Source organism: Sparus aurata, chromosome 6 (genome assembly GCF_900880675.1).
Source record: "Sparus aurata chromosome 6, fSpaAur1.1, whole genome shotgun sequence".
In the NCBI taxonomy this organism is placed as follows: domain Eukaryota; kingdom Metazoa; phylum Chordata; class Actinopteri; order Spariformes; family Sparidae; genus Sparus; species Sparus aurata.
Genome location: NC_044192.1, coordinates 25239834 through 25264136, shown reverse-complemented (window position 1 = coordinate 25264136; position 24303 = coordinate 25239834). Strand labels below are relative to the sequence as shown.

The 24303-nt window shown below is 40.5% G+C and overlaps 1 protein-coding gene across 3 annotated transcripts in view; it reads left to right on the top strand.

Annotated features, from left to right (window-relative positions):
- Positions 1-18373, top strand: part of LOC115583480 (vitamin D3 receptor B) — a 28485-nt gene extending 10112 nt beyond the window's left edge. For all 3 annotated transcript variants that reach the window (XM_030420366.1, XM_030420365.1, XM_030420367.1), the window contains 8 exons: positions 3512-3656; positions 4604-4734; positions 5920-6116; positions 6949-7048; positions 7901-8081; positions 10002-10153; positions 11691-11807; positions 12436-18373. In XM_030420366.1, coding sequence (XP_030276226.1) covers positions 3514-3656; positions 4604-4734; positions 5920-6116; positions 6949-7048; positions 7901-8081; positions 10002-10153; positions 11691-11807; positions 12436-12692 — 1278 coding nt within the window. In that variant the 5' untranslated portion in view covers positions 3512-3513 and the 3' untranslated portion in view covers positions 12693-18373. The remainder of the gene's footprint in view (positions 1-3511; positions 3657-4603; positions 4735-5919; positions 6117-6948; positions 7049-7900; positions 8082-10001; positions 10154-11690; positions 11808-12435) is intronic.
- Positions 18374-24303: the final 5930 nt, after the last annotated feature.

The window sequence follows — 24303 nt, the reverse complement described above, 5'->3', positions numbered from 1 at the left end:
TGCTTCAATTAGCCAGCCGGCTGGTGAAAATCCACACCATCATGCCGTCATGGAACAAAAGTCAACCCTTGAAGCAAAACAGAAATTTCACTGTTTCTGTTTTATCCCTCATGCCAGCGTAATACATGAGACATAAGTAATATTTCACATTATTATTGCAGTGGCAGATTTGATTGATGCTGCAGAACGCCTCACACACAAATATGCATATCAGTCAAGAGTGAGACATAGAAGCCTTGAGCTGCAAACCTGTTCCCTGGCTTTGCGTGCCTGAGACTGGAATGAGTACAGATCTGCTCTAATAACCTGCTGCATTATTTAGCGCTCTCTCAGTACTACTGTGCATTTAGTGTAATGGGCTGTCAAGGCTGAATGCAATCACAGAGGACTGACTTCAATGATCAGCTGATGATATAGTAAGAAAAAAAGGGTGCAATTCCTGTTGGTGAACAGTGTGTTGAGTGTGAACACCTGCTGGGATTAGTTTGCACTTATGCAATCAGATGTTTTTTATTTATTTATCTATTTCCACAAAGAGCTCTCTCATTTATACTAGCCAATGTTGTTTATCATTACATACATACGTCATGGACACTGCAGTTTTTCCTGTGGATCACAAATGGTCTCCGTTTGTTGAGAATTTGTCACCTCTTCAAAATGTCAGCAAGACATTTGAAGAGCTAAAATCATATTTTCATCGTCGTCGTGATATGAACATGCACAATAAACACTAAACAAAAGAATCCCTGCAACGTGACGAGTAAGAAAAGTAATTTAATTACCATGTGCCATGCATTCACACTCATCATGTGAACGTGCCCCGGCTAACCTATGTCCAGATTGTGTTAACATTGACTTTAGGAAGTCTGGACAGCTAAAAAGAAAACATGCTTTGAACATGGTTTGAAATGCCATTCAGTTGCAACACCACACAGCGACAATATGAGTTGCAGAGTCACAAAGGTGCATCAGAGCAGCTGAGCAGTATCCATGCTGCTACAAGTAAAGTGGTATGATAAACAAGGCAGAGAACAGCAGTCCCTGAACAGTCATGCTTCAATAAATTTTCTGCTCCACGACATGACAACATGATTGTTTTGAGAGTAATATAATGGATCCTCATTTCTCATGCGTACGTGTTTTAAAGCCACCAGTGTATGTAGTGACTGGCCCCCACGTAGTTACCACAGCAACCCCATGCGTGTATGTTGGTGACGTCTGGACGCTAAAATCCGACCCGATCACTTGCAAATAATAGTGCGGACATTCCATCTTTCAGATCCGATTTGAGAAACAAATCGCAAACTGGTCTTTCCAATTTTTATTTATTTATTTATTTATCGCAAGTCATATCATTATCACAATACTGAACACTGTTATCGCACAAAACAGATTTTCCTTATATCGTGCCACCTCTCCTACAAGAGTTCTAATGTCCTCGTTCTAGTATTGCACATTACCCAACCATGATTTACATGCGAGCTCTACTACTACTACTACTACTACTACTACTACTATTTGCAGTACGAAAGTAACAAAGTAAGCTTTTTAACAGACATACTCATGAGTTTGGAGTTGTGGAGCACAGGCTAGGGACAACGCAGCAGGAGGATGAAAAGCTCTGCAATGTCCTGACTGATTCCAAAAAAATCATGTTGGACAGACAAATAAGATCTGTCTAACATGAGTTGATTTCTTTCACATCAGTGATCTGTTGTATTTTCCCAATTGCAGAAAAGCGTTTTTCTTATCATTTAAACAACCTGTTCAAGTGTTGATTCAGAGCCCTTGGCCAGCATAGTTGCTCACATAACTTAGGCTGCATGGGGTGAGTGTGACCTGTGACCAATCATATTACATCACCCTGATGGCAAGTGTTATCATATTGTAAACAACCTGGAGACCTTATCTTGATATGTCCGTGGACAAAACCCTATTGTATCGCTGTCATGGAGACATGACATTTGTTTGATATGATTGATGATCAGTGCATTTGCTGGTATGTCATTCTGAAGGACCTTTGACTCAACATGTGTGCTTTACCTCTGCAGAAGAAATTGTGCACAGGGAGAGTTGGAGAAAACCCGGGAGTTTAGTACACACCTGAGCCTATTTTGTCACTGGAGAGCTGATAAAATGTTATTTGTCAGGCTTTACAATATCGATTCCACGACATCTGTTTTTTCTTTCCATCTGTATCATGTGAGAAATGACTGCTCTGCTTTGAGCTTTCTTCACATCGAGTGCTTTTTCCCTTCAACCTCTCTGTGGTCTTTTGTAAATCGGAATTCAGTTCAATATGCTTACTGGTTTTCCTCCACAAATATTTGCTGTCAGCTGCTGCCACATCCAGTTGTGTGGATGTCTACCAATTCGTTCTACTGTAACGGTCATCATGTCAGATGTTCCTGGTTGAAGCTTGTGTGCCGTGATACAGGTCATCAACATACGGCAGAAGCTCGAGTCACTGCTGTCCATGCTGCCTGCAGCAGCAAGGCAATGACTAGATCCTCTGTTTCCTTTCTTGTTTTGACCCTTTGTTTTAATGAGGACTACATGTCCTGCTAATAAAAGTGGTCAACAACACAGTTTGGCTTAAAGGCACACTCTTCATATTTACTGTTTAACTAAATATAAAAACAACAGGAAAGTATATGAAACTTTTAGCAGAACCCGTGTTTTCTTAATTAGACATGAGTAATGGAGTGATCTGTCAAACATTTTAAATTATTCAGCTGGGCCCTTACCTCATTTGCTCTTTTGATTTGTGAGTTTGTTGAGGTTTGTATCGGTTTAGTTCCCCTACCGTCGCCACCCTCGGCCCTTCATCTCCTTCCATCATTTGCTTCGCTTTCACTCCGCAGTGAAAGCGAAGAAAGGAATGAGAAAGGAGCTTTGTGAATAAGACAGTGATTGTTTGTTTATGAGGATGCTAGCCTTGCGGTGACATGCCTTTTTCCCCCCCTCCCTCTTACAAGGCCGTTAAGTGAAATAGATACTCTGAGCACTATGTAATCAAATGTAACCCAGATCCAGCATTTTGGAGTGGAACAAGGGTTTTTCCACTTGATTCATATGGCTCCCGTTCCTCGCCCCAGGACAAAAACACTGGAGTTGAGTTCACCTCCAAAGAAGACTGGGGACTGGGATTTGTCCTGAAATAGTGGACACTGTTGGGCTGGTATGGAGACAGGTGGAAAGACATAATGTATCTCACATGTTGTTGAATTTTCACAGCAATATTATGAAAAAAGGCAGATGAAAGTTGAGACATTAACACTTTTGTTGTCACATATCTTGTGAAGTCATAACTTTAGAATAATCGTTTTAAATTTACTTCAGATGTTGGAAGTTGGCAGCTTGATTCATATTTCTTCTCTTTTTTTTCTTGTTTTTTGTTTTTCTTTTTGCTGATTTGTGGTTGTGAGTTTTTGTGCAAGTGAAAAATGTTTATAACTAGGAACTGATTTCATTTGTTTGTTTTTTTTGTCTCTGTTATTTCTTTGTTCAGTGATGGAGTCCACGGTTGTGAGTACGTCCACCGCTTCTGATGAGTTCGATAGGAACGTGCCGCGGATCTGCGGTGTCTGCGGCGATAAAGCCACCGGCTTCCACTTCAACGCCATGACCTGTGAGGGCTGCAAGGGTTTTTTCAGGTACACAAATGCATATTGGAGTTTACAGATACACTGTGAAGCATACCCAAATTGACAAATCTAATGTATACAACAATAGCTCAAATCAACCTGGTGAGAACAGAAAGATACACGTTACTATTGACACATGTACACATTAGCAAACAAACACAGGTCTGCACTTGCATATATAAAGACCACCCACATTCACACACATTAAATGTAATTACCACCCACAGTTACATAAGAACACACACTGACAACATTGAAGTTCCCACTAATGCCCAGCAGCAGGTAGAGAATACAAATGAGCTCGGTCCTATAGTTAATGCCCCAGCTGCCGCCTGCTCACCAATACACACGAGTTTCCAATTTGACTGAAGACAAAACTGGAGCAAGTCATGATTTTGTAAGCTAGTGTGTGTTCGACGTATCTGCCCCGTTTGCGACTGTTCCTCTCGGCAGTGTTGATATTTAAAGGGAGAGGATGAAATGGACGGATGTTTTGATAATCTCCTTCCTCGTTTCTCAGCTGGCCCCTGTTTGAACTCTCACCAAGCATGCTTATCTGTATGTTTTCGCTCATGTCTGTGTATAATTGGTCATACGTCCACGTCCATCACTGACTAAATCATTATGCTTTGCGTCACAGTTTGGCAAGACTCGTCTTTTACCCCTGGTTTCCTTGGCACTCATCCATATTTATGCTGTTTTGCTCAGGCTCCAGCTTCAAGGGCAAAAATATTTAACCGGTTCTACCATGATTATTTGTGCAAAGCACTTTTAAAGCTGCCACAGTTTGCTATACATGTTAAATCACTTGAGACAGAGCTCCATTATCAACATTTTCAGACACACATACAGGGAAAAAATCTTTGATGCACGACACTGAATTCTTTTTAAGAAATTTGCGTTTGTAAACTGATATCTGTTAATTTGAGCTGACTGTAAAATGTATATTTATTTAGACGCAGTATGAAGCGCAAGGCCAGCTTCACGTGTCCTTTCAACGGCAGTTGCACCATCACCAAGGACAACAGGCGCCACTGCCAGGCATGCCGGCTCAAACGCTGCGTGGACATCGGCATGATGAAAGAGTGTAAGTATGACAGGTGACCCACATGTCCTAAGGTCAATACTTCAACCTTACACTGTGTGTTTAAATGCATGTATTTAAATAGTATAGGGTTTTCAGGCTGATCCCAGTTTATTATACATTATTATATTAACTGCTAGGATGGGATAATTAGGTGAAAGGTTGTTGTGTTTGCCCAAAACTTTGTTGTGGACTCATTCAAGATCACCATCCCATGTTAACAAGATAAGATAAACGACAACCCCCTGTACCTAAGTATCATTACATCTACTGTTTTTTTTTCTTTTTTGAAGGTTTGATATTAAAAATCTTCACAACTTGCTTTCATAATTTTGGGGGGCAACTGTCCCTCTTGTATATTATGTAATATTTGGAACGGGTTCAAGTATCTCTGGGTCTTTGCCCCTGTGAGAGTGTTTACATGTTCCATTTGAACTAGCGGAGCCTCCCCACATTGTATACAGTAAGTTTACTCCATCTGAAGTTTAAACACCTGCTGTTATGTACAATCTATTGAGGCCTCTTCTTTCTACACAGTCTTGTTTATTTTCATTGTCTGTAAATAGCAGGTACATTTTTCTCTTGTTTTCTCCCGATATCCGCATATTGTCCGCAGACCTCTTTTAAGCTAAGGCCCCTCACTTCCAGCCCCATGCTCCGTCCCCAGAGTGTCTGGAATACCACAAGAGTGGTGGCACCAACGCTGAGATTTACTGTATATGAACGGGAGCCAGTGGCATTGCTGTTGCAAAAACAGCAGCTTGTTGTTGAGACCCAGCTCTCTCTCTGTCTCTCTCTCTATGTCTCTGTGAGCTAATTCAGTGGCTAGAACAACAAGGAGCGAACAGAACAAAGACAATGCATTCAGTTGTTCAGTGCAGCAGGGGTCTCCATATGGACCTGTCCCCTCCCATTCTCTTCCTCTAGAGAATAACAAGCCCCCTCCACCCAACACTACATTGACAAAGTTGTCATCACAATGTAAAACACAAGTGCATACTGAAATGCTGTTAAAGTGGTGTGCCCATCAACCAATTCTGGTGGTATATATGTCCCCCACCTGTTGCCCTGCTGTTTTCTGCTAGTGTAAAAACTGTATTCTCCATGCAAAGTTTATTTTTCCTGTGTGTGGGTGTGTAGATAATTCTAACACTCTCACTCTTTGTCTCTCAACACTTGCACCCTCAGTCATTCTGACAGATGAGGAAGTGCAGAGGAAGAAGGACCTGATTCAACGGAGGAAGGACGAGGAGGCGCAGCGCGAAGCAGAGAGGGAGGCGAGGCGGCCCCGGCTCACCGACGAACAGAGCCAGGTCATCGCCACACTGGTGGAGGCGCACCACAAAACATATGACGACTCCTACTCTGACTTCTGCCGCTTCAGGGTTCGTGTCTTCATACAATTCCTGTCATCAACAATCATTGTCATCATTAGTTCATTGTTTTGCTGTCAGATTTGTCTGAGTTCTTTTTTTTAATGTTATAGATAAAAAAGATTTCATGACCTCAAAAGACCTAAAACAGAAAAGAAACACAGCATATTGTTGTAATTGTGTTAAGATTGATGGAACAGTCCCCACTCTGTTTACACATTATCCACACTTATGTTGCTTTACACTTCCACTAGTCACTCCCAGTTCATAGTCCCACAAAGTAGAAATGACATATGACATAACTTTCAAATGAATGCAGGGATCTTTGTGTGAACCTTGTTGTGCATTAACCAGCATTTAATTGTGTCTTACATCAGAATTTGTTCCTGCTTCAGCTGTACTCCATTTCACCTCAACAATAGTCTTGTTTGATCTTGTTTGCTCACCAATCTCACACCCAGTGGTCCATTTCTCCTTGGAAACATTGCTTTGAATTTTACCTTGCACATCTCCTTCTTCTCGAACATGTAACTTGCAGTGCTGTCATCCAACAGATTTCCATCCCCACACAACACACGCACACGCACACACACACACACACACACAATTAAAAACAAGTTCAGTAACTTGATGCTTTTTTTTTTTTCAGAGGGTTAACAATGTTCAGTATTTCTTTATGAGAAACAGAAACCATGAACACTAATTCATCGTTTGCATGTCAATGAAGATTGTGAGGCTTTTTACTGAATACATGTATTTCACCATCAATAATTTCTATTAATCAATGAAAAAATGTGACCAGAATCTACCAAGGTCTTTATGTGTTCCCTTTTCTCCCGTTTAGCCTCCTGTGCGCGAGGGCCCAGTGACGCGTAGCGCCAGCAGAGCGGCTTCGCTCCACTCTCTGTCTGATGCCTCCTCTGACTCTTTCAGTCACTCTCCAGGTAAGAGACACTCACTATTGAAGCTTCACTTAAAATCAGATGAAAAAAGTGACTGTTGAGGGTTACGCTGAAGCTAGTTTGTCCTGCACAGTCATCCTTTTGTAGGAATCACCCAGAAACAAATGTTATATTGGAACAAGGAAGAATAATATGTATTACCTGACTAAAAATATATCTGACTAAGAAAAACAATTCTAAATGCTGTATCTAAGAGGCTTCTTCAGTTCTAATTATCTGGAGGGGAGAACTGTTAGAACCTGGATAACTGAGAACCTTTATCAACATAAAGAAAAACAACCAAACTCTCAATAGAAGGCTCAATAAGATCCCACAATTGGCAGTTGTGAAAAATAAGAGTTCATACTTAACTTAAGACAGGTTTTTATTCCAGTTCAGCTTTTTGCATATTATGCTGCTTTTCTGAGAATCTAGTGGAAAAATCCCTGAATAACCTGTCGCCCCCCCAGCCACCTGACTCCTACTAGTAAACATCAGTTCATTAATGCATCCGTCACTAATGGAGCGAACACAGCGAGGGACATGGTCACGTGTCCTACCGCCAACATTCAGTGGAGACTAATGACTCAAAACAACCCCAGCTAGTTCTGCATGCTTCACATGTTGTCGTTGCTGTCATCTAAGCTTTCATTCTCACGCCTACTGACCTGACACTACGATGATCCTTTCCATCAACAAGCCCTCTCTATTTCATGGTTTCTCTCGGTTGTTTCAGCACAGAGTATGTCTTTTCACACAGGAATAGTGTGATATTGTTTTTCTATGGTGTATGACCACTGCTCTCTCTTTTCTTGTCTCCTCTCTTATCTGCTTTCTTTATCTTTTTTACTGCAGAGTCAGTAGACACCAAAATGAACTTCAACAACCTGCTGATGATGTACCAAGAGCAGGGCAGCAGTCCTGACTCCAGCGAGGAGGAGGGCTCCAGCTTCTCCATGCTGCCCCACCTGGCTGACCTGGTCTCCTATAGCATCCAGAAGGTCATTGGATTTGCCAAGATGATCCCTGGGTTCAGGTGTGTGGAGAGCAACTTTCCAACTGTCTGTCAGAATTTCAACTCTGTCACTATGCATTGGTTGATAACGGCTGATATTAGCCAGACAAAAGAACATGCCTTATGTAGAATTTGACTCCTATGCCCACAGCCCAGCAAAAGCAGATTGTTGAACCAAGATCACAGTAACAAGAGATCACTAAAAGATGTTCATTAGCAAAAATTAGTGCTTTATATAGTTTCTTCTTGGTCTGTACTTTTTTTTGCACATCACCGTGACCTGAGTTCAAAGTCAGATGGCCATGTGTTTATCTGATTTTCTGTTTGGATACAGAATAGACCTGGCAAAATAAATCTTTGCCTAAACAAACATGTACAGACAGAATTTTCTGCACTTCTTCTCATGTGTTTTTATTATTTACGTGTCACTGAGTGACTTAGACTTTGTACATCTACTTGTTTTCCTGCCCGACAAGTCGATATTGTGCCACAGCGATGACCGTGGTCTAAAGGCCGGAGAGTACTGACGAACTGTATATTACAGAGAGCTGACACGTCGTGGAAAATCTCTCATGTGTAGTTGTTCCTCCACTGGACGAGGTTATACATTTGCCACGGGCATGTTGTCGGTGTGAAGTTCAGCCCTTTAAGTGTGTTAATGGGTGATTGCCTAACCTTAGCAGAAGACACTTCTCTAGTACTGTCATCTGTTTGTTTCTTACATACACCCTCAGGTTTGTATCTGAAAATCACACTTTTGTTAAAGCTATGGAACAGTACAAGTTCGATTAGGAGATATGAAGGAAAACAATATCTTTACCTTGAAAATAAGAGTAAGTAGAATAATTTGCTTTTGGAAGACAAGGGCCAGCACATTATTTTTGACTGTAGAGGCAGAATTACGATGGCTGGTCAAGGCCTTTTCATTGTTTCTTCCCCACCTTCCACACATGGCAACTGTTGCCTTTAAGCATGTTTGTCTTTAAGTGTGTTGACACGGACGAACGCTCAATGTCTCGGGGGGGGGGTCACCCCAAAGTCAAGGCTAAAATGAGTCGGGGCCTGTATTTCCTGAAAGTTGCTGTTCCCACTGGCAGCGAGTGATGGACGTGGTCGGATTACCTCTGGAATGTTTGTCCACTTATGATCTGCTGCCTAAGCCCTGAATAACACCCCAGACCTCCCCTAAAGATATGCAGGTTCTACCTCATGTCTCCTGCTCGTTCAGTAGCTTCATCCTTATAAACATTTAAAGACATTTCATAACATGACTAGGTGGAGGATTTTACCGTGATTTGACTTTTGTTTATCAAAGTAGTTTTCCATCCCAGCAGGAGGAAGCAAAACAACATTTTTTTTTTCTTCCTGCACAGCATACATCTGATAAACTTTGAAGAATTTGACCGACCTTGAACCCGTAGTCACTAAACTATTGATAAGCAAAATCCTTTTACTAACACATGCATAAACACACAGAATAGAGGTTCTTGTTTACTAGTTTTTAGCTTTACTGGTGTACCTATTGCTACCAAATTAAAAATGACCAATCCGCTATGATTTAAGTTATTTGAGGACTCTTAGTTTAAAGGTGCACTATGTAGTTTTGGGACAGGAATTTTAGTCAGAAAAGAAAGATCTTCATTGGATAATCATTTGTTTATGCCTAAACAAACTAGATAGACAAACTCTCTTTGTTTTATTGGCTGAATAAACAGAATAGACAAACTGCCCTCCAAGGAAAGGACAAATTCATACTGTTTGTTTGATGATATTTGGCAGACCCTGCCATCTCTCTAGCTTCAAACAATGTTCTGGCGACCTTATTGTCCTTTGAGAACAGCTTGATGAGTTTTAATTTCTTCTCCAAAACTGCATATCGCCCCTTTACATAGTTGACTATTTGTGGTTCTATAACGTAGTGGGTGATATCTTTCATTGCAGGGAGCTAACTGCAGAAGACCAGATTGCTCTGCTCAAGTCCAGCGCCATTGAGGTGATCATGCTGCGCTCTAATCAAAGCTTCAACCTGGAAGACATGTCCTGGAGCTGTGGTGGGCCGGACTTTAAATACCAGATCAGTGACGTCACCAAAGGTTAGTCTAAGCGCTGCCACGTGTACAGTTTGACAAGCTGGTGTTGAGGACTATGTGTATGGCTCAGCGAAGAAAAGAAGCGCATGTTACACATTAACACTTCTAGGAGGCAGCCCTGCATTAAGGAGGCGACCGGATCATTAGTGTGGGAGTAGAGATAAGGTTACTGGCAGCGGCCACACACCCATAGGAAAAGGATGTTAGAGCACGTTTTTCTGCAAAACCAGTCTTACATATCCACAGAAGCCCCTGTGGGCATGGCTTTCATTTGCCTTTCAAACAAGACCCCTCTCTCTGGGATCAACCCAAGAATGTCACTCCTGACCTGCCCGCCACACAAAACAACCACTGTCTGAACCAGCAGAAGTAGCTCTGTTGTGCTTCTTAAAATATCACTGAATAGTTGATGGGAACATGACTGGAATACAGATGTGTTTTGTCATGCAGTAAATAAGAGTACACAAGTTTCAGTGAAGGCAAATAAGGAATAAGGTTAAATTTGACCCACATGGGATTTCAAATCTTTTCTGGCCCTTGTTTCACAGTGGCAGTTCACAAAGATTTGTATCTAACATGGCAGTTTTAATAACTGCCGTGAATGACTAAAAACTATCCAATACAGCACCTGAGATTGTATGCCAGTCAGTGAGATACTTCAGGGCTCTAGCAGGATTTTTCACACTTGTTGCAATGATACACTTTCTCATTTAGATGCACCAGCACATGATTTAGGTGCAACCTGAATACATTTTAACTTAAAAAGGGTGGAAATGTATGAAATGTATGTTTTTCTTCATTTACATCAAGACATAATTACATCATGTAACAAGATAATCTCTGTTAAATCTCTGGTGCAGCTAATAAAAACAAAAAATAATGAACATTTTTGGGTGCACTCTGGAGCCCTGTACTTTTTAAGACTTAAATTTGTTCAGAAAGTTTTTTTTAATCAAATTTAGACAAAACAAAAAAAAGATCTTTGAAATGCATCCGTGTTTAATGTTGTCTTAACACAGACCAGTGCCTACAAGTAAACCAACATTCAGTAAAAATGGATTCATTGATTAGAAAGCTTAAATAATTTGAAAAGAAGCATTTGGCACTAACATCCATGCTACTGGCACAATTTCATCAGTGCTCAGGAAGCATTTAGGTGCCTTACACAGTCACAGCCATTAAATGAAGAAATTGAGGTACAGTCATAATAATCAACGAAAACCTTTTAGCACTTTTTGTTTGGCTTCTCATTTGTACATCTACATTAAAACCACAACCCCTGATACATGGCATATACACTGGTCTGAATTCAAATTTGCGCGTTTAAAATAAATTCTCAGCCATTAGTTTTGGTGAAAACAAATCCGAGAACACACAGCATGCAAGGGGGAAACGATCCTCTCCATAGATGACTCCGACAGACAAAATGGAATATATATATAGGTGAGAGGGGCGGTGCTGTTCCCCAAAGGACCTGATACAGCACAGAGCTGGTTATGTGTGCTCCACAGCCAATAATGATGTGTTGCGTTCTCTGTAGCTGGCCACACTCTGGAGCTGCTGGAGCCGCTGGTGAAGTTCCAGGTGGGCCTGAAGAAGCTCGACCTGCGAGAGGAGGAACACGTGCTGTTGATGGCTATCTGCCTGCTTTCTCCAGGTATTGTAGGTCTGACAGTGCGGAGGAGGGAACATATAGAGGGGTCATCATGAATTGTTCATGAGTGATCTCGTTAGCTTCTTTTTTCCCCCCGACACAGAATATATTCATTATGGCTTTTATTATGGCTAAAGATCAACTTTAACATTTTGATTAGAGAGCATTTCAATCGTTGTTGTTATCTGTCACTCAACATTAATCATGTTGAAGTGGAGGTCTTAGTTATTTGAAGGGTTTCATATTTCTGGTGAGCATCAGCCTTTCGTGCTTATGGTATGCATTTGCAGAAGATGCAGTGCATATATTATACATGCATAGTTACGCAAGCAAGCATGTGTAATTAGGTGGATATTTGCATTCCTTTGTGTACATGAGGCACCTCATTAACAATGCATAGATGTGCTCTCCCTGTTCTAAAATTAGTAAGTCACCTGGCCAGAATGGTAGATATCCAAAGATCATCAATTTCGTCTTCATCCACAATTGGTCTTTGTTTTGAGTTTCTTTTCTGGGATAATAACAAATTCACTACACCATTTCAATTTTAACAGTAATTTTTTTTTTTTTTTTTTTTCTAGCTCATGTAACAACCATAAATATCTTAAGACTCTCATCTCCATTCCCACAGACCGCCCAGGTGTGCAGGATCACGCACGGATCGAAGCCCTCCAAGATAGACTGTCAGAGACCCTGCAGGCCTACATCCAGCTCCACCACCCAGGAGGAGGAAGGCTGCTCTACGCCAAGATGATCCAGAAGCTGGCCGACCTGCGCAGCCTCAACGAGGAGCACTCCAAACAGTACCGCTCACTCTCCTTCCAGCCGGAGCACAGCATGCAGCTCACCCCTCTGGTGTTGGAGGTGTTCGGCAGCGAAGTCTCCTAGAGGCTGCGGCAGAGAGGAAGCTGGAGACAAGAAAAATGGAGGGATAGAGCTGAGTACGAAGCAGATGGGAGAGAGAAAGTGGTGTGTGTGTGTGTGTGTGTGTGTGTGTGTGTGTGTGTGTGTGTGTGTGTGTGTGTGTGTGTGTGTGTGTGTGTGTGTGTGTGTGTGTGTTGCATGTGCGTCTCATCTGAAAGAGTCTATCTCGGCGTAAAGGTTGTATGGAGAGCAAGCAGATGCTCAGAGAGACAGAAAACAAGGAAAGTTAATCTAATACAAATTATACTACATACAACTTCTGCCTATATACAGTGTTTTGTCTGTATTTAAATCAACCAACAGCTGCTTCAAATGCCTGGACATTTTGTGTGTGCACGTCATGTGCACACACCCACACAACAAACATACTCAGTTATACATTTAGCCATTCAGTTGAGCTACCTCTTGGTTTTACTGGGGTTGTTTTATATTTACATCACCTATGTGAAACAGTCACTTTTACACAGAACAATTTAGATACAGTACGGATGACATTTCAGTTTATCGGTGCAAAAGCAGTGCCTGCACATTACTTTGAATTTTTGTTTCATGTTTAAGATCTTCAGAAATCTTTTAGTTTGTTTGTTTTTCATCTGCTTCTCTCCAAGGCAGCATATGTATATGACTATGTGTACAAATCAAACACATGCCTTTCACCTTTCACCAAAGGTATGGTTCAACTACTTTCTCAAAAAGCTTCCAGTACCTAAAAATAACCGTGCTGCTCCGTGGCTTGTGTCACGCATGAGCCACTCGACATGCTAGCAAGCTGTCTGACTAGCCTCACAGCCTATGAAGGAAAATGTCTTTGTTTAGGTTTACTGCAAAGTACAGAACATAGTCTGTAATTTTTAGTGAGGGTTTTTTTGATAGGACTTTGGGGTGCCTGGTTTTGAGGTGAGATTAGCCACTAAATGTGTTAGCTACTTTTACACTGCTAACTGTCAATCACACCAAGCCTGCATTAAGGCTTGATACTCTCTCTTTTGAGATTGTTTTTCATTAATCTTCTCTTGTGTTTAATCATTTATTTCCCTGTAAATAGTTAATTGCTACCACATGTATCCTGAGCACTGTTATGCCACCTTTTACTCAAGCCTATGTATTGATATACAGTATCTATATTATCACAGATTTTAAAGGGCTAACATGCCAAATCTAACTGGAATAGTAAATCGCGGCCAAAGCAAAGGGGCCTATCTTGTTAATATATAGCTGCATACCATACTTGGAATTGGCATAGATATGGATGTAATTTCAGTAGATGCTTTTTTGTTTTATACGTCGGTTCACCTTTAAAGACAATTCCATGAATTGTTCCTCCTCAGTATGCCGTGAGCTCGGTGGGCGGAGAGCTTGTGAAGCTGCTTCAGATCTCCACAGATATCACACCCCTTTCATTTCTGACAGGGAAGTGGATTTTCTAGAATGTCTGAGGGCCTGGTGGGGGTGGTGGTTATGGTGGTGTCAGCGATGTGCACCTCTACACCCAGGCCCTCCTGTTTGATGATGTATGCTGCGCAGCCCTCTAGTGGCTGCATTGTGTAAATACCAGTTCTATACAGTATATATATGTCCACGGCTGTACATAGGGCTACATAGATATTTCTCACGGCAAATGTTTTTCAGAAATATATATGCAAATACAATTATGACCCTTCTTTTTTTGATTAATTATCACTACGTTCTGAGACACTATGCTCTTTGTTTTGACTTTGATCATGGATTTTTATTGTAAGAATGAGTTAGGATTGGCTTAAACAGGGATTGCTTGTGTATTTGATTTGTCAAATTTAGTATTTGTTTAATGGTTGGTCAATGTATTCACCTAATTTCAGAAAAGAGGACAAGCTAAACATACTGTGCTGCTCTCTAATATAAGCCATATAGATCACCAAGCTAGTTATACAGCTGATACATAACAGTACATCGAAGATGATGACTCCAGAGCCGTGGATACTCTCATTATATAATCTCTTACACTCGTATGCTATTTATCCATGGCTCTTGGAAGATAAGCTTGTATATGATAGGAACTCATATGCCTTCTCTCTGCTGTCATCTTTGGCTTATGCTTCATCAGACAGCATCTAATGGCTTATAAACCAAACAAGCAAGAGAATTAAAGCGCTTAGATTTAGAGTCCAGTAATGTATGTCTTGCTGCATGTGGGATTATGGTAAAAAATTAAAGGAGATGACATGTCTTTATACCAAGACAGTTCCCCAAAGATTTCATTAGATACAACTTGGCATAAAGGAAATTCAGATTTTTTCTTCAGTAAATTAAAACTGTTCCTGTGATCGGCCATGCAGGCCTCCCATATCAGACCAAGAGCCTCCTTTATCTCCGCAGACCAGGTTTACTCTGATCTAAGAGGAAGATGGTGAGAGAGGGAGAGAGAGCTAGAGAGAGCATTTGTTTGTTGTTGAACTTAACATCTTCTCACAGATGTTTTTGTGAGAAGTTGTGACGGTTGTTGCTTTAATCTGTTCAGCCCTCGTGGGTATTTTTTTTTTATTTTTCTTAAAATCTACCATAGGAGTCGATTCTCCGCCACTGTGGCTTTATTCCAACTCGTCTTCAGTCACTGTGACACAAGCCGACAGTCGCGGATGGACGTGTAGAGGATCTGCTTAGCACAGATAGTTAAATAGTTTGTGAATGTTTCCATATTCACGTAAATCATAATACGTTTCATGAAAGTGTATATAAGTATATATAAGTATATAATTCCATGTGTCCCACACAAATCTCCCTGCTGTGATTGAACTTCAAGGAGTTGAGGCTCGAGTGTCTTTAGACAGTACCACTCATATGTATAGTATGTCAGTTTGATGAGGGGTATGATGTGCTTGGTTACTGAACACTGACTTTTGAGGTTTTTGAAAAGTCTCCATGTTGATTTTTCTCTGAATGCATACTTCTGTATGTAGATATGGGTTTGATTTTGTTCTATTTTGTTTTATTGAGATAGAGATGCAGTGTTGATTTGTGTATGTTTAATACAGTGGGAGGATCAGTGAACAAGTAAGTGCCACGGGGAGAGTTCCCTCCACGCAAGAACAGGGTAAAAGAGGAGATGCTCTTGGGGATTTAGAATTGAACGGGAAAAGTCTCAAGGATGTTTTCATATCACCGCTAAATGAACAAATAGATTTTTGTCAATACCGCATAGCATTGGGGGAATTCTAATCATAAGAAGGGAACCCCCAGTTCCTTTATATGCTTTTGGGACCTTCTTCCATTGAGTTCCCCACCCAACATACTGTACATAACATGCAAATACAGTTAAATCTACATACGGTGCATCCCCAGAGTTTCCTGTTTGGTTTTCACCATGGTAAGCTGCTCAGAATCCGTAAGTTTTTAACCCTGCATTGTGGTTGTTAAAATACTGGAACTTGAAAACCATACTTCATTGGAAATCTGGATCCGTCTTTGGCGAGATTTCCTCAAGATCGGCAACATAACACAGTAACAATGCCTGCAATACACAACTTATGGTACACTATCACCAGCAAGCTTTACAGGATATCATGTTGGTAGACATTTTTGAAGTTTTTTGTCTAACTGTTGCCATTACAAATCCTGTCTGTAAAAATACATGCTATCATTCATAGAGATCAGTAGGCCATCTCCCATGCAAAGGCTTCCAAGTCTTCTATTTCTTTTTGTTCCTTTTTCCCTTTTCTTTTCTTTCTTTTTGTTCATTAGGACAGGGATTGTAATGGAATCAACTTAATGTAGTTCTTACAAAAAGGAGTGTCCACAATGGATGTACACCATAATCTACCTAAAAAACCTACCTCTTTTAGCTCAGATTTTTTTGCTTTAGCATTAAGCATTTGCCTCTGTTTTTACTTTTGTAATATTTGTATTCATGTTGGTATTTATTGCTGTCTAATGAGTCATACTTCAATGATTACCTCAGAGATATCTCACAGATTTTGGGAGAGTCCAGCTAATGAAGTCATTCATAGTTTTTTTTTTTTTTTTTTTTGTACAGTTTATTTTTCTCTCTTCTCAGACTTAGCATTGCCTTTTTTTTCTTTTTTTTTTAACGCACAAAATACCGGGAGTGTTTTTTAATATAGTGCCTGCACTCTGACCAACAGGGCTCAGACTGGCTAGGGGTAAGGCTGCATTTACTCCAAAAAAAGACTTTCTCTGCTACGAAAGACGATTTGGGCCACATGTTAACAAATTGGTTGACTTCTGAGTTTAAAGTCAGAATTCTGACTTTAATCCCATGATGTAGACTTTAAAAGTCCAATTTGTAAGATGGTTGACTACATCAAATACCGACCCTGGTGACCTGTCTGGACTGCCAACCCAAAGTGTCATTGCCGGACTAGTTGGGAATGAGACTCAACAACTTTCTTTCAAATTGGACCTTTAAAGTCTGAGCTCAAATAAATGTTTTCCATGTGGCCCTGATCCTTTCCCTTATTTTGCTCTATCATTTGGAATATCTTGGTAAATTTCAGGAACGGATGCAAGAGAGAGATTTCTTTGGCGTGGATGCAGCTGTAAAGAAGGAACAACCCAAAAGACTTTATGGCAGTAGGAGAAACGAGAGGTGTGTTTGCGCTCCGCTTGGTACTGTCAGTGTGGTCTTTGCTCTGTAGTACGCCATCCTTACCTTGGCCCTCTTATTTGCCATTTCCTCCGTACCCCATTCTGTTTCTTCACCTCTCCTCCTGCCCTAAAGTCTGCTAGCACTACCTTCATCATTACCTGCCAACGATTAGTCTAACAAGGGGAATTAGGAGAGGTGAAATCCTCAGTATCCATGCAATGCTGCTTTTTATCTCGAGCGTCACCAAGTCGTGTGTTATTGACACTACATAATGCAGGCATCGTCCAAAATGTCGGCCCCCCAAGCGGCGCGACAAAGCCTCATTGGAAGATCGTGTCTTTTGAAACGTACACAACTTAGTGGTGCCTATTGGGGAAAAAAAGAAATCCTTTAGATCCTAGTATCATATTAATGGAGCAACTACTCACTTTGGTGAATTTAAACCAAGTTTTTTTGTATTCATGTCAAACTGCTTCAGGTAAACACTGAATGAAATGAGAGAGTTTTATTGATCAGTGAATACTGAGGAACAATGTCGCCATGGACATACCTACCCTGAGCTGTGTGCCATTATATGAACCTTTTAATGCAGGGGAGGGTGTTGATGAAGCTGGCTTCAGATGTTCCCCAGCTTAATTTGAGTGGGATAGTTTGTCGGAGTATGAGATTGGCCTCTTCTTTAGTACTCTGTCAGCCATGTGTATTGACCTTTTATAAGGAGTAATAAATTTGAATTTGGCATTGAATTCTTACCCTGCATTGTGAACCCAAATCATGCCTCATTCAATTAAAAATGCCTGAACCAACAAAAGCACTTAATGTAATGTTTGTAACACATGCATACTGATGAATCTACTTGCCATAAACTGCCTGTGTAGGTCAGCATGATATGGCTCAAAATTTCGGAAAAAGAAAGTCACTTAAATTCTAATGTAATTTCAATTTATCTTTTGCCTCATTTTTTTTTTCAAAGATCTTCTTTTTTCTATTATAAATTGGTGTTTATGTAATGTTATTTTTGTCAGATGTTTTGCAAATCAAAAATAAACAGTTGTACATAGAAGTGGGCTTCTGTGTGATTTGTTTTTCCATACATTTACTGTTTTTTGAAAAATATGTCACATCTTTAGCTGCAGGTTTATGCATATTATGTCAAACACTGTTTTTTAAAAACAAATGCATGGTGTAAGACATGTATATGCATAGTTTACATTGACATTTTAAGTGCATCCATAATACCACTCATAAGGAAATCATAGTAGCTTGTGCTGTAGCATTCTGATTCAACCATGTTTAAATGTGTTAAAATGTTTAAGTTACTCTATAATAACCGTCATAAATAAGTGGTACACTTATAGTAAGTTAATAGTTATTTTACTATAAACCCCTAACAATGGAATCCCTTGGAAACCATTTATTAAGCAATTGTTTATTTTTATGTTGTGACTGATGTTTACAATACTTTGTAAATGGTTAAATACTGTGTAGTTCATCAATAAACAGTATTTAGATGACTATATGTTTCAGCTGATGTTAATAGACCTTTACAATTGCTAAATAAACGGTTTATAAAGCCTTTCATTGTTTAAGTTAAACAACTAGTGACTAGTCTTCTAACTAAGTAACTCTAAATCTTCCATTTATTAATGATGGTTACTAATGTTTCACCACCTCAACAGGTAAATGACACAATTGAATATAAGGTTAACTTAATTCATCTTCATATTATCTTCTATAATATATTATGCGTACTTACTAATGTAAAAAAGAACGAAATTGGATTAAAGAACTGAATAAAGTGTACATAGAGATGTTGTATGTGGCTGAAAAAAGAAAGTAACTGTATGAAAATGTATAAATTGTGTGGCACAGATTGACTACAAACCTCACCACCTTTTCATCTTTACATCTTCAAGGGAGATTTGGTATATATATTTGTACTATGGCCCATTTATCTGATAACAAATCTGTACTTTATCAGTACAGACATTTACTCAGTATGTCTGAGTGAATTAGTTGCATTCATTTTATGACCTAAATGAACTGAGGGGAAATGGCGATGAGCAATTACAACGGTCCCAAACTGGACATTAAATGTTGTAGTCAATGGTCGTTGCTGCCTGATATCAGACGTAGACATGTTTGCTTGCTGTAGAATAATTATAACCTAGTGGAACCGGATGGCACTCTGCTTGTGGTGCTCAAAAAACCCAAACATTTCAAGAACGGTGCGGTGATCCGGAGGCATTTGCTGTTGAGTGTTTTTTTAATGTGTTTTTTGGTGTCTTGAACGCCACAAGCTAAGTGCCATCTGGTTCCATTATATTCAAGAGAGGACAGGCAACTGACATCTCCAAAACTTGGTAACTCAAACCAAAACAATCTAGATAGATTGAATAGGAAAGCTAAGGAAAACTTGTAAGTGTCTAATGGATTTTATATGCTAATGATTTCCATATAGAAATGCCAGGATGATCATCTGTGCTGTAGTGGAAGTGCTTCATTGATTTCCAGTGTTACTCATGGCCCTTCCAATCAAACTTCAAAGATGCACTGACACTCATCTATTCTCTTCTCCTCTTCATTCTGTGTCCCATATGACATATAACAACTAAACAAAATGTCTCTCATATCTTAAACACCTTTTCCTTTCAGTTTCCCATGTTAGTCTTATTTAATACATTTGAAATAGTGTCTTTCTTTTTTTCATTTGGCCACCAGAGGGCACTGTCTTCTCTCATTACCTGTGCCTGCGAGCACTCATGACCTCATGACCTCTCTGACAAACGCTGGAACCATCCAGAAACAGTTAAGAGCATTGAGGTCATACTGGACAACCTCACCACAGAGTTGTGGTGTGTGCAGGGAAACAACACAATGCTGATGAACACACACACACACACACACACACACACACATACACGCAGGCAGCAGGCTTGTGTGAAGACATATCTGATATATGTACAACCTGTCGGAAGAGATTTGAGCTCACCTCAGCTCACATCTCTCTGGCTGGTCATGTATGGAGTGAGATTGCGCGAGTGGTTACGTGCAGGAGGAACAAATAAAAGGTTATCAGAGAAATCCAGTCATCGCGCGACAGTTAATTGTCAGCCCTGGTACGGAGCAGAGGCACTTCTTTTGCCTGCTGATAAGGTTGCGCTCCTGCGGTCTGCTGAGCCGTTGCGCCTGTGCATGAGGTTAGATGAAGGGAAAAGAGAGGCTCTGGTTGCAGCGACACCCCTTAGGTGAGGGCTTTCTGGCTACATTATCTCACAACAGAATGAGAAACTTTACCCCCTGTTCTTTTCCACAGGGGATATATTTCTGTCTGCACACACGTCCAAAGATAATGAGCATTACTGACAAGCAGCAGCATCATCAGGTGTGTGAAGGTGAACCAGCGGCAGTTTCCAGTGGTTCTATTAAGAAACAGATCGCATTCCAGTTGGGTTTATTTTTTAAACAAATGGCACTGAATTTGCACCTTTTTGTGATTTAATAAATACACATACACTTGATGACCCATGAAGTTGTTTTACAAAACTCACTGTTTTGTTTGCGCTGGCAGAAATCAGCTGGATTACTGCTGAGACAATCTATTTAATTCTGCAGTATGTTATGTCCTTCAAAGATGCACTAATCACTATTTTTATGAAAACAACGGGTCAGATGACTAATGTGTAATGTGAAAGCGGGTCGGTTCCACAAAGTGTTTTCAGCATCCTTCAGCTCATTGTTTGGTTTTTTCGCGTCCTGACACTGATACTGTTTTGATTCAGTTTCACTGCTCTCGTCACAGGTCCAATCTGAATCTGCGGCTGCAGCGTTCCCTGCGACAAGCACATTTCAACCAAGTCAAGTTTCTTCTTGTAAAACTCAGAACATTAACACATCTCCACCCCCTTTTGCATATTTTCAGTTTGCGTTAAGATCAATGTTTGTGGTGCAACGTCACAATATGTCAAAAACTTGATCTTGGGGAACCAAGCACTGGTTGCTTGAATGTATTACGTTTGCTTTTTTTTGCTCAAAAAACAATGTTTATCTTGAATGAATGCTGTTCATTACTTTACAAGTAAAGAAACATTCTGCTGAATTACACAGATTTTGCGTCTGTATCACTGCTGAAAGGTCTATCAATAAATCTGCAGTTACTTTTTGGGCCTCTGCAGTAGCTGGCAGCTGTTTTCAGACAACAAAAACAGCTCTAAAAATCTACTGTACAGCAGACGGACAAAGTTAGCTACTAGCTAGTGAACATAGTGGAGCATTAAGCAGCTTAAGACCCAGGTGTTTTTCTCAGGAGTCACTAGAGCAGCTCAGAATAACATGTTGGCATCCTGGGTTTCTGCATTCTCGTTCCAATGGCGTGTATATGAGCTGAATCTTGTGTCGGGAGGTGGAGGGGACGGCGGTGCCATGATGGCTGTGCAATACGGCATTTCAACATTTGCAAGTGTGAAACCACTGGTTATTTTTGACGTGATGTAGGGGCAATTTCCTGTTGAGTTTGTGGTGACAAAACCAGGTAAGATGAGATCTTTTCCCCACCATAACCAAGTGGACCCTAATCAGGCCATCGGCATAGCGCTGTCACAACAAGACTGAAAACTGACCCCAACGAAAAGTACTGTTTCAACATGGAGAAATGTAAAGTTTCAACATGGCCTTGGTTTGTTGAAACCTTCATTGCCAGCATTTATTCTGGTGACTGGGTTGGGTGGAGAACTTCAAGGAGGCTAAATTTTGGACCTCTCAGATGGACAAAAACAGGACTCAAAATGAATGATTGGTGCTTTATATCTGTCATACATGTATGTAAATAGACAGCTGTTGGCCAACAACACTTCCCACAACAACTTTATGAGGTGATAATAAGTCCACTTTGGGTTTTCAGCTTGCTTTGTTGCTCCCAAGTGACCGAACAGTCACTTCATGATTCTATCGCTTTAAAGTTTTTGTTCAATAAACACTTCACTGAAGAATCTGATCCCAGATGCTTAAATTTAAACACGTCGCTGGTGTTAATTCTATTTTTGTTTTTAAGGTACGATCGCATTCTACAAAATGTGATTCCACCTCAAACTGCGCGCTCAGTGACCGGGGTCTCACCAGGACAGTTTTTTGGAATGACACCACTGTACGTGACTTCGTTTTTGGGTGAGGCAGATTGGTCATGGGTACGAGATAAAGACGTCCACACACACACACACACACACACACACACACACACACTGCAGAGTGGCCCCACTGTAGTAGCACTGAAGGGTGTCCCACAAAGCATTTATTTTTGTCTATGGGGGTATAAATACTAACGGGTGGTGCCCACATATTATCAGAGGCTGATAGTGCAGGTCTGAGCAGCACATGTGCACAGTGATAGACGGCCCTGCCTCTATGAAATATAACCGTACGTTTTGCCCCTGGCATAATAAGTGTGAGTGTTTTATTATTGCTCCCCAGCTTGGGGTATGACTGTTCAGTTGGCACATAGCCGCCTGCAGGGGGATGTCAGTTGTGACTTTCCAGTAATAACAAGGGCGTGTTGTTTTCTGTGTGCATATCTCTTGTACGAGTGTGTGTGAGACAGACACACACAGACAGAGAGAGAGAGAGAGAGAGTCATGGTGAGAAGACAAAGCAACAAACGATGGATCAGTAATGTGAAGCTCATGCTATGTATTGAAAGAGAGAGAGGAGCCTTTTTTTCCCTCTTTTCTATTGATTTCGTGCCCACTTATCTAGATTGGATGTTGGATGCCCTTTATGCAAGTCATCCAAATATCATTAGGGCTAAACCCACCATGTGGTTTTAGTTCAGAATGTGAGGAACGCATGCATGGCCCGTGGATGTTTCTCTGCTCTCAGGCCCTTCATGGGGCAGAATAACATTCTCCGCTCTCAAAGAGCTGAAGGTGAAGAAAGAGACAGAAAATACATACATACAGAACATCAACAAACCTGCGTTTTATTAGCGATGGGCTGAAGCTGCTCCTTCACAGTTAACAGTTGCGTTGCATGCAAGGATTGACTCAGTGAAGGGGCAACAGTGTGGATAATCTTATTGTTTTTTAGCAAAAGCAGGAGAAAAATACTTAGTTGGAGTTGGACTGTGTTCCAAAGAGGAAAGAAAAAGATCTTGGCTTTTTTAAATTGTATTTCTTTTATTTTATCTGTTGCTCTTGTGCCCTTCTTACTTTCCAGGCAGAAGGAAGAGGGCAGAGCTGGAAGAAGCTGTGTGTGTGTGTGTGTGTGTGTGTGTGTGTAAGGAAGTGTTCTCCTTGGAATATAATGGCCGCAGAATTGCATTAACAGCCAAACATTTCCTCCGTGTTTTCCCGTGCCCTATATTTATACTCTCAGTGCAGCACACACACACACACACACACACACACACACACACACACACACACACACACACACACACACAGTATGCCACTGTGTTTATTCACTTTTTAGCCACCTCCGTCATGTGGTCTTTATAAGGACCCTGATTTCATTATACATGGAGTTTAGGTAGGAAGAAGTGCTGATTTATTCCAAAGGTAAACCTAAACCGCGGGTTTGACTTACAGCATGTTAGTTAAATATATATACTATATATATGTGTGTGAGTTACAGTTTCAGATTCCTAAGTGGAGTATTTATTGTCATTTTTAGTCTCTAAACCTGTCTGAATACAATTTTTGCTTTATAGTTGTTATTTTTAACTCTTTGATTTCCTCTGCGTTTTAAATCTCTCAGCCAGATGTGTGTAGTTTTGTTTGTTTAATTCCATTTAAAGGTATCATTTTTTGTCAGACTTCCAGGAACCCAACAAGCAACACATCTTCTTGTGTTGTGTAAAAGTCAGGCGAAAGGCATGAATCTGATTCTGATTACTTGGTCGAAATAGAGCATGGAAGGATCACATGCTTATTTTCTCAAGTTTTTTTTTGTTTTTTTTTACTGTGTTTTTCAGCTCCCTTCCTAAAACTCCATAGTTGCGTA